Source organism: Phyllopteryx taeniolatus, chromosome 8 (assembly GCF_024500385.1).
Source record: "Phyllopteryx taeniolatus isolate TA_2022b chromosome 8, UOR_Ptae_1.2, whole genome shotgun sequence".
NCBI lineage: Eukaryota > Metazoa > Chordata > Actinopteri > Syngnathiformes > Syngnathidae > Phyllopteryx > Phyllopteryx taeniolatus.
Window position 1 is genome coordinate 27,731,137 of NC_084509.1, and position 11,512 is coordinate 27,742,648.

The 11,512-nt window shown below is 48.9% G+C and overlaps 1 protein-coding gene across 1 annotated transcript; it reads left to right on the forward strand.

The window, feature by feature from the left end:
• Positions 1-497: 497 nt before the first annotated feature.
• Positions 498-10,804, forward strand: masp1 (MBL associated serine protease 1). The gene is made up of 12 exons (XM_061782463.1): positions 498-1,258; positions 2,214-2,442; positions 2,621-2,804; positions 4,011-4,142; positions 4,482-4,678; positions 4,738-4,885; positions 5,238-5,353; positions 5,989-6,070; positions 6,838-6,972; positions 7,617-7,864; positions 8,663-8,842; positions 10,072-10,804. The coding sequence occupies exons 1-12, from the start codon at positions 1,254-1,256 to the stop codon at positions 10,465-10,467; spliced, it is 2,052 nt and encodes a 683-aa protein (XP_061638447.1). The 5' UTR covers positions 498-1,253; the 3' UTR covers positions 10,468-10,804.
• Positions 10,805-11,512: the final 708 nt, after the last annotated feature.

Genomic DNA, 11,512 nt, shown 5'->3' on the forward strand with positions numbered 1-11,512 from the left:
GGAGCAGGGGGCAGCTGAAGCACCCGGGGAGCATTTCTTGCTCAAGGACCCCACAGCCATGAGTCTGGGGGATGTCGGCGGATGGTCCAGTCGGGGTCTTGAACCGAGGTCCCCTACGGTGGCAGGTGATGATCTTAACCATTGACTGGATATTTCACACTGGAGCTCAAGCAGCTTGGGATCTGTTCTTCACCCGTCTTCCTCCAAACCCTCGGACCTTGATTCCCGAATGAAAGGCGCACTTTACTTTGATCGGAAAAGAGGACCTCGGACCGCCGGCCGAGCGTCCGGTCCGTCTTCTCCTCGGCCCGGTGGAGACGCTTTCTACGTCGGCTCAGACTCGGAAGCGGCTCGACCCGAGGAACCCGACAGTTGTGGCCCGTCTCCCGGATGCGTTTTTGAAGCCGTGACTCCCGACTCATTGCGCTCTTTCTGGATCTCTGCTAGATTCTTCATCTTCTCTGTTTGATAATCCGCCGAAGCCCACGGTCATCTCTTTTCCCGCCACATTTTGTCCTTCCATCGATATGCTTGGACACAGCACTCTGTGAACAGCAGCCTCCTTAGCTCTGAACGTTCGTGGCTTCCCCATCCTATGGAGGCTATCAATGATGGTCTTCTGGCCACTTGTCAAGTCTGCAGTCTTCCCCTATGGAACCCAACTGAAGCAATTTCATGACACCTGGGGAAACCCGGGCAGGTGCTTTGAGTTTAGGAGATGATTAGTGTGTGACAAAATAGCAGCAAACCTTTTCCATGACGACGCCCCCTCAGCACACACACAATGAATGAGAGTCAGCCGCTTTGCCAAGTGCAGTGTGAAAGGCCTCAAGAGTCACGTCTTTTCAGTTTGATGTCTTTGGCTTTGAGTTGTTCGTTGTCTCCGTTTTGTTTTCGAGGGCAGATGGGAGCCTCCCGAGTTCTTGAGTGCGTTTCGAGCGGCATTCATCAGTGGAGAAGAAATTACATTATTGGAGGAATCTGAGAATATTTAGGATTTGGACAATTTCAAGCTGGTGACGTCATTCCTCTCAGATCTGGAGTCTCTCCGTGCGTGGGAGGGTCCGACACCAACTCGTCCGGTTGTGCGCAGGCGTCCGAAAGACGCTCGTGTGGACGCCCCTCCGCCCGGTCTCTATGGCGACCGGTCCGCGCTGCCCCGTGACGTCAACATTCCAGCGCGAGCACACGCACACACACACGCACGCACGCACGCACGCGCGCCGAACTCTGTGGATGCAAGACGCAGCAGGATGAGGTCAGCTTGTCTTTATTCATTGATGGGTTGATTGCTTATCGATTGATTTGTTGTTGGACTGTCGTCATGGTGATTTGGGTAAAAGTTCGATTCGCTGATGATTGTCGCCGTCAAACCTCGACTCGCCGATTGATGGATTGACGCTATTGAATGATGGAGTGATTGCGCAACTGAGTGATTGACGAAGTTTGATCGAGCTTCCGTCACGACCCCACTTTGACTCATTTCGTATTTATTGATTACGCCGTTGATGGATTGATTGCTGGCTTGAAGTGACCGTCTGATGAATTGCCGTGGTCGTCTGTCTTCATTAACTTGCAGCGTCAGATGACTGCCTGGAGTCCTTGTTTGAGTGATGTATTGTTTTATTTGCACATAAGAACGACATGGCCAAAATGAAAGGAAGATTGTGCGGCTGAGGTCACGAAACCCGACAGGTTTTATAAAGTCAATTTCACCTCATTATGCATCTGGAGAAGAACACATCCATCCATTTTCTTTACCGCTTCTCCTCACTAGGAGCAAAAAAATAAAAATTCATCATGCATTGACGGTATATACAATGACAATAAAACATTTGAAGAAGAAATACATGAAAATAAATGTACGTGTGGGGAGGGCGTGTCCAGTTTGGCTTTGTCAAACGTTCTCAGTTTGGCTCGAAATGTTTTGGGTGAGCTTGACTGAGCTGTAATGTGCGTGTCAATTAGGTTGGATTACATTTGTTCCCTGATTTGCAACTTGTGGGAAACAGGCGTGAGTGCGCAACTTTGTGGGACGGAACCCATGAGCAAATCCCGCTGCGAGCTCGTTGAACTGCAAGAAGACTTCCAAGGCTTTGGACTCACCGATCGTTCGACTGACGAGTCAAAACGTCGAGAAGATTTTTACTCATCCGCTGAATTGTTATTGGTGCTTATTGATTATCGATGATTTTGCGCGTGCGTGCACGCAGGCCTTTGTTGGTGTGCGTGTGCGTGCTGCTGGGTGCGGCGGAGGCCTCACGCGCGGCGTCGCTGACCGAACCCTTCGGAAGCTTCCAGTCGCCCGACTTCCCGGCGAGCTATCCCGACGACACGCGACGTCGCTGGGAAATCCGCGTTCCCCACGGCTTCCGTGTGCGACTCCACTTCAGCCATTTTGACCTGGAACCTTCCGACTCGTGCCAGTACGACTACGTCAGGGTGAGATGCCCGCACACGTACACAAAAATGCTCAGTACGCTCACATGTGAAGCACACTCACACGGATAGACACCCTTGCGCACACGCACGTGAACAAATACACAAACATGTACGCAAGCAGACATAGGCACACGCGTACGGCAATCGTTGACGTGCAATGTCACGCGCTTGTGTGCAGGTGGAGGCCGGGGGCGGGGCTTCCCCTCTGGGCGTGTTCTGCGGCGGCGACGCTTCGGACCCGGAGAAGGTTCCGGGCCCGGCGCCGCTCGCTTCCCCCGGAAACGTTCTGAGCGTCGTCTTCTCGTCCGACTTCTCGAACCAGGAAAACTTCTCGGGCTTCCGAGCTCACTACAGCGCGGCAGGTGCGTCCATCCGCTCGCGCGACGGGCCGGCGGTTAGCACGCGTTGGAATCTCAACTCGTCCTCGAGTGGCTTTTGCCTCCCTCCCGCCTTCCAAACGCGTGTTAGCATGTGAGCTTCAATGAACAAATTGTCCACAGGTGTGAATGGGCGTTTGTCCCATTAACTGGCGATTATTCCATTGTTTGTCTTTACGCTTTTACGAACAATTCGTCTGCGTCCAAAATTTCCGTCAACTCATGTGACTCTTTTTCGATTTGCCGCAGGTCTGCTCACAGAAGCGCAAAAGCGAAAGATATGAACGGGCAGGTATGCCGTCGCGCTGTAGCCGGCCGGCTAACCGACGTGGCGGCCATGTTGGTGGGGTTGACGCTGAAATGAAGTCGTAACTTGCTCATACCTCAAATCAATTCTCACGAGGGTTACTGTTTTGTGAACGTCAAACCGTATGCTATCAATACACAACATCGTTAAAAAAGCAAAAAAGAATATATTTCAATATATTTTTCATGTAAAAGGGACTCACGGTTCCCTTGTCGTAATTGGACGCTGGCATTGTCGGTCCACACGAGTGGAAAGCGCTGACGACTTCGACCTCCCAAAAATGGCCGTGTCGGGTCTACCTTTTCGTATCTGCGAGCGGAAGAACGTCCGTATGGTGCGCTTCTCGCGGCGCTGCGTGACCAATCTTTGACCCGGCGCGTAATGCATTGCCGATAGCCGAAAACGGGATCTGGGTTTCCCTTGCCACAGGTGCTGTGAGGCCAATTTATTTCTGCAGCGCATTTCATACACAGGCGAACTCAACGTGCTTTACAGGATTCAAAGCATTTGCTGTACAAACAAGGTACAGAAAATGAATACACAGCTCACTAAAATGACAAAAACAAACAAAACAATCCAGTGCAAAGAGATCATTTTCAGAAATGGAAAAGGTCTCAAATGCTCAATGAGAACAAAGAATCGTTTTTAGGGTTAGACTTGAAACATTTTCACGCTCGGGGCTGACCGGATGTCCAAGATCCGCTCTGGGCGATGGACCGGCGACCGATTCCTCGTCGTCCGTACATGACTGGCTGGTGACCGCACCCGGGCCACAGTCGCCCGGGATCGGCCGCGGCGCACCCGCGATACCGGTTGAGAAGGCGCGATGGACGATTGACGATTTCTTTGGCGATTTGTGACTTGTGTGATTTCTGTGACCCGAGACGTGGACGAGTGCGCGGAGGGCGTGGACGGGCGGGACGCCTGCGACCACCTGTGCCACAACTACGTGGGCGGCTTCTACTGCTCCTGTCGCCATGGTTACTTGCTGCACCGCGACAAGCGCACGTGCGCAGGTCTGACACACACGCACACACTGAAGGCTTTTTCCCGCCACTGAATGCGTGACGAAGGCACACTTGTTGGTCCAAACAAAATTGCTCACAATTAGGACCAGCGCCAGATTATTCAAACATGTTCACAACCTTTGAAACCTTTAAGCTACACAAGAGATACAACAACTATGTTTGTGTGTGCGTGTAACCTCTGTGTGACTGATAGTGAAGGCCGACTGCTGGTAAATATTTACATGTACTGCATCTTTCATGTCACACTCGCAGTGTTTGATTGATGAGGTGTATAATCTTTGTGTGGGCGTGGGAATGTGACAATTGTGTGTGTGCGTGTGTTTGCAGTGGAGTGCAGCGGCCTGGTGTTTTCCGAGCGCATCGGTTCCGTGAGCAGCGTGAACTTCCCGTCGTCGTACCCCAAGAGTTCTGAGTGCTCGTACTTCATTCGGGTGGCGCCAGGACTCAAACTCCGCCTCCACTTCGACCACACCTTTGATGTGGAGGATCACCCGGAAGTCACGTGCCCGTACGACTACGTCAAGGTACGGACGCACACGCACGTGTCCAGAGCAGAGCGAGTGAGTGTGCGCGTGCGTTTCAGATCCGAGCGGCCGCCGGCGAGTTTGGCCCGTTTTGCGGTCGCCAATCACCCGGCGACATCCAGACGGACACCAACACCGTCGCCATCTTGTTTCACAGCGACGACACAGGAGAAAACATCGGGTGGAGGATCACATACACCGCAGAGGGTTGGTTAGACACACACACACACACACACACACGCTGTCTGTTGCTCCCTCACTCTCTGCCGTTGTGGTCACGTAATTGGTTGGTTTGGTAGGTTGAGTGATGAACTTGTACAATTTATGTTTGTGGTGGCTGAGGTCACATACCGTAGTTGTTGTTGTTTTTGTCGTTGTTCCCGGTGTGGCTGGCAAAAACCCGTTTTGCCTAACGATTGTTTTGAGACAATCTTTGGGGAAACTCCACAGCTAAGATTTAGAAGCGAAGATGGACTTGAAACGCCTTCAACAAGCAACAAGAGTTCAGCTGACAAACTTCGATTTTTGCCGATTCCTCTGTCGCTTTTATTTTGCAGAGACAGTAAGTCAGTGTTCTCGCCTGCAGCTAACGCCACGGTGACACCGCTACGGTCCGAGTACTCGTCCGGAGACCGCGTCCGCGTTTCGTGCTGGCCGGGCTTCGCGCTCATCAAGGTGATGTCACTTCCTCTTTCCTTTCAGCTTAAAGTACACGCTAGACAGGTTAGCTTCGATAGCATCTCTCTCGTTACCGTCCACTGGAGGGCCAACCTCTGATGTTGGGTTTGCATTAGCATTAGCATTAGCACTTGACACATTACATCCATCCATCCAGCCATCCAGCCATCCATTTTTTATACCACTTATCCTCACAAGGGTCACGGGCGTGCTGGAGCCTATCCCAGCTATCTTCGGGCGAGAGGCGGGGTACACCCTGAGCAGTTCGCCAGCCAATCGCAGGGCACAGAAAAAGCAAACCATTCACACCTGTGGGCAATTTAGAGTCTTCAATCAGCCTACCACGCGTGTTTTGGGGATTTGGGAGGAAACCGGAGTGTCCGGAGAAAACCCACACAGGCACAGGGAGTACATGCAAACTTCACACAGGCAAGGCCGGGATGTGAACCCCGGTCCTCAGAACCGAGGCAGCTGTGCTAACCAGTCATTCACCGTGCCGCCACATTACATCACAACATGGAATAAAAACCCATAAAAATTGTTCACGGTCAGCCTGACCATGGTGCTATGATCATTGGCATAACAGGAAGTAGCATTCGTGCTAGCTAATAAATCGTTTTTGTTTGGCACAGGATGGCGAGCGTGTGGACGGCGAGTTTGAGCTGCGCTGTCAGCAAGACGGCACCTGGAACGCCACACTTCCTGTCTGTCAAAGTAAGAGTTGAAATGGATCCGTCACTTCTTCTCTGTCAAAGACTTGCAATCAATCCTTCGCTTCCCTAAAGTCAAGCTGCAGCCAATCAGCGGAGTCATTGCCATGTTGTTGAAAGCCCTCTGTTTCCACGGAGACCAGGCCCCGTTGATGTTAACGTGATGATGTCGTAAGTGAGGCCAAGGTCACTTTTTTCCCACAGAATGTAAGCTGAGATCTACCACAACAATATCTTGCCACGGGTAGCGCTGTTCTATCATTTATGTTTGCGTTTTTGACAGGACCAATGCTATTAGTATTTATCTTCAATGTTCAAGTGGATTTAGAAACGTGTTCAAATGTAATAATAAAATAACAAATTTATCTCCGCTCACGAGTGACCAGAAGACCTCCCCTCAAGCTCTTGTATTCAATGTAACATCACTCTGAAGTTAATAATAATCTCCATGTCCACGGCGCTAATGTAAATAACTCTTGCATTTCCTTGACACTTCTTCTGTCAATTTTGTGGACATTGGTTTGATACAAAACCAACTAATTGACTCATGCTTTGTGCCTCCACAAATCTACGAACAAATGTGGTTGCTAAAGGTGTGCGGCGTCACATTGAAATCAACTCACCGTCTGGATGGTTTCTTGTGCTTATGGCCAATAAATGGCTAATTCGGAAAAACTTTTCTTTTGGCTGGTGCGATTGCTTTGTTTTCAATTCTTGGGTCTTCACTCACTGTCAAGTGAAGCTCCGCCTCTGCGTGTGATGTCATCACAGGGGTGGATTGCGGGTGTCCGGCGGTGGTGGGCGGAGCCGAAGTTGAGCTTGGCAACCATGACAATGGAAGCCGATTTGGCGCTGCCGCCCGCTACGTCTGCGAAGAGCGCCACCGACAAATACACCCTGAACACGGTAAACACAATTGCATTCGTACTCGGTGTGTTTAGAATGTCAATGGTGAAGCCAACAGAACCACATCATCTGCAAAAAGCAAAGATGCAATACTGAGGCCACTAAACCGGCCCCCCTCTACACCTCGGCTGATTTTTAAACTGATGGATTTAAGATTTTTTTTAAATAAAATGAGCCAATTCATTGCATTTATTTGCTGTTAGAAGTTCTGGAGGTATCTGATTTGGGGGGGGGGGGGGGGGGGGTTGTGAGCTTGTCAACCACAGCAAACAGGGAGGCATCTTATTGCTGGTCTTGTTGGAATTAGCAGGCCACGCTCACGGAATGGTGAGGGCGTATCAAAGAATATTGGAATATGACAACAACTGTCTGTATCTACAAAAAACGTACAGTCCCACAGGTTAGAAATATCCAGGGCTCGCTGCTTCTAATTGCTTTGGAAGAAGAAAAACAAGCTTATCAGCAAGAAAAATGTAATAATAAAGTTATGTATGTAAATATGCTGTTACATGATGCCCTCATAACATTTCTGCCTGCCTAGAATTAGCTCAGGCTGTCACGGTTGCGTTTTGTCACGTTGTCATTGTTGTTACGCTGTCACGTTGGAATGTTGTCACGTCGCCTCGTTCACTGTCCCCCGCTAGCGTGTGGCCGTCCGTCCCGTCCTCTGGCCGTCCAGGTGAAGCGCATCGTCGGCGGTCGCGCGGCCGAGCCCGGAAACTTCCCCTGGCAGGTTCTTCTGAGCGTGGAGGATTTGAGCCGCGTTCCTGCGGAGCGCCGGTTCGGGTCGGGCGCCCTGCTGTCGGACACGTGGGTCCTGACCGCCGCCCACGTCCTGCGGTCCCGCCGCCGCGACGGCCGGGTGGTCCCCGTGGCCCCCGAACACGTTAAGGTGATGCCACGCAGACAGACTTTATGACAGGCAACACCCTAAATCTACTTATTCCAATCATGTTTCCGGCCACCGTGAACAAAACGGGATGGGCGTGGCACTGCACGGGGGGCGTGGGTGGCAAAATAAGAGGCAACGCAGACTTGTCTCCACAAATCAAAAGAGAACATTGGACAAGATTGTGTAGTTCAAGAGCAAAATTTAAAACCAAAACATTTGATATTGACCAACGAATAGTCCACTAGCTTAAGGCTAACATACTGTACAATGTGAAATGTCGTAGCTGGGCTCACGGAATTTTTCATTGATGTTACAGTAATCATATACCAGCAGTTACTTGAAGATTTAGAAGAACACAACATTCATGCTAATTTCCATGAAACCGTATTTGGCGTTCTGGCATTAAGCTATCAAATAATAAAATTTGGATGAACATTTTGGTGTTTGAATCTTACTAAGTTTAAATGTAGGCGGCACGGTGGGCGACTGGTTAGCACATCTGCCTCACAGTTCTGAGGACCCGGGTACAAATCCGGCCTCGCCTGTGCGGAGTTTGTCGGCTTTATTCCGGGTCCTCCGGGTTCCTCCCGCATCCCCAAAACATGCATGGTAGGTTAATTGAAGATGCTAAATTGCCCGTAGGTGTGAGTGCGAATGGTTGTTTGTTTATACGTGCCCTGCGAATGGCAGGTAAAACTATATATATATATATATATATATATAAAATCAAATGTAAGTAGGGTAATGTGTGTACTCGAGGGGATTTGGGTGGTGACATGACGCTGCGCTATCTGCAAGGTGTTGGCGGGCGTGGTGGACGTGCGCGACAAGCAGGCGTCGGCGGGCCTGGCCGTCTCCCAGGTGCTCATCCATCCCGACTTCCGGCCCAGCGATTTCGACAACGATGTCGCCCTGGTGAAGCTGAGCGTCAGGGTGGAGCTGAACGACGCCGTCCGTCCCGTCTGCCTGCCGCCGCAGGTGCGGGAAGTAGTGGGGGTCATGTGACCCCTCAGCCGGGGTGGGGTTGGTTGGTTGGGTGGTGGGCGGCGGGGGTGTGTGTGTGTGTGTGTATATAGCAGTCCCAAACGGACCCAACCAAAAAAAAAAAAGGCTATGATTCAAGTCATACGGGGTGCTTCTATTTTAAGCGGCGAAACATATTTCAGGATTTACGGTAGTGATGAACCGTACCGACCAATCACATGCGCGTTCCCCCACACTTTACAGCCAATCAAATCTGCATCGCAGGCGGTAATCACTGAAATAATTGACTGTGTACAGACCAGACAGAGACAAGGAGAGCGAGAGCGTGTAAATTGAGTGAAAGACAGAGCGAGATCAGAAAATGAGCAGCAAAGGAAGAGAAGATTTGGAACAAATGGTGTTTAAAATGGAACAGGTAGCCATTTTGGATTCTTCTTCTCACTTTTTAAAAGTGCATATAATATGTGAAAGGCCATTATGAACCAAAACAAAGGTTTTGAATAAACATAACCTCTAAAACGGTTCAGTTAAGATTTGTTAAATCAAAATATGTACATTTGTTTGAGACTTCATTGTTGTGTCAAGATTTAGCACCTTGACGAGAGGGGGGGAAATTCAAACCTTTTTTTTTATTTTTTTTATTTTTCTGAAGTTAAGCACTATTCAGAATCAGAATCATCTTTATTTGTCAAAAACAGAAAGAATTTGTCTTCGGTAGTTTGAACCGCTCAAGTACAACAACAGACACCCATTTGACAGAAAATATTTTGGAGACATAAAAACAATGCACGGAAAGTCACGGAGCAATGAAAGGTGACCGGTAATGTGGGAATGCCGCTTATATAAGTTTTCTTTCCATTGACTTGCTCTTATTGTGAAATGCAGCCCTACTTTTATTTAGTAAATGAGAGAACATTACACAGTTGTGCCCATATACCTGATTACCAGGGCTGAATTTGTAAGGTGTACAATTCTTTTTTTTTTTTATGCTTACTATCATTATATCAGTGGCAGAAAAAAACATTAACGATACTATTGTTAAATTTTATTTATATATATGTATGTATGTATATATATATATATATATATATATATATGTATATATATGTTTATATGTATATATATATATATATATATTCTTTGTGTGTTTTTTGGACATACTTGGCAAATAAAGATGATTCTGTTTCTGATTGTGACTTCCCCCCCACCTCTGCGTCCCACAGGGCGACGCGCCCACCCCACTGCCCCACTCTCTGGGCGTGGTCGCCGGGTGGGGCGTGTCGCACCCCGACGTGACCTCCAACCTGCTGCAGTTTGTCCGCCTGCCGGTGGTACCGCAGGACGAGTGCCGTGCCAGCTACGCGGCCCGCGCGGGGGGCTACAACATTAGCGACAACATGTTCTGCGCTGGTTTCTATGAGGGCGGGCGCGACACCTGCCTGGGCGACAGCGGGGGCGCCTTTGTGGCCCAGGACCCCGTCAGCCGGCAGTGGGCGGCGCTCGGCCTGGTGTCGTGGGCGGGGCCCGAGGAGTGCGGCAGTCGTCGGGTGTACGGCGTCTACACGCGTGTCAACAAATACCTCAAATGGATACAGGAGCGCCTCCTGGTGGTCATATGACTACATCACACACAAAACACGTGTCTTACAATTCTTGCACGACTATATAGTGTAAATATAGAGAACACTGTGGCTGACACGTTGCCGAAACAAAACAAAGTCATTGCATGCATTATAAGTTTGAACGCAAAACTACGCAAGTACATGAGGAAATCTTCATATTTGTCATTTTTTGATGATGTCGAAAATGAACCTCATATCTTTTAACGATTTGCTTCAGGTTATCATCTACATGTGTTCATAATACCTGATCAGAATGATTGTATTTAAAGGCACAAAACGTTAAGTCACAGGTATTTGGAACTGAAAAATATTACAATTAAATCCATTTATGAAGGTCTAGAAATTATTTTCACACCCACCCACTTTTACATGAGCATAATAATTCTCTCCAACTCCAAATGTATTTTTACACTTTCAAATTCATCCTGCGGTTCAGCATAAACCCCCAAAACCAGCCTGCGGGCCGTATGTTTCACACCCCTGCTCTCGGGCCACTTCAGAAAGTCAAATCTCAAATAACCTTTGAGGAAAAGGTCATGGGGTCAAGGTGAGATGAAATGAAGCTTACGTTCGAAGACAGCACGGCTTCAAATTTGACATTGTGCGACGGCAAGTTTTGCTGACGGAAGTCCCTGGCGTTTTTTTTGTTGAATTTTTCTGTCCTTTTTCTCAGAATCAGAATCCTCTTTATTTGCCAAGTATGTCCCAAAAACACACAAGGAATTTGTCTCCGGTAATTGGAGCCGCTCTAGTACGACAACACTTTGGAGACAGGAAGACATTGAGTAAAAACAGTCACTGAGCAATAAAGGGTTGCTAGTTAGTTGTCTGGTAATGCCAGTACATTTTTTTATTTTCTTTTTTGGACAATTGTGCAAAAAGATGCAGAGTACTCTAGCACTTAGAGCAGTTGGAATGACTGATATTGCAATAGTCCGGCGCGATGACCATTTGTGCAAAGGGTGCCGAGACTTCAAGGAGTGTATGCGGTTTAAAGTGACGAGTAGTGCGATCATCTGGGACAATGTCGATTGTGCAAATG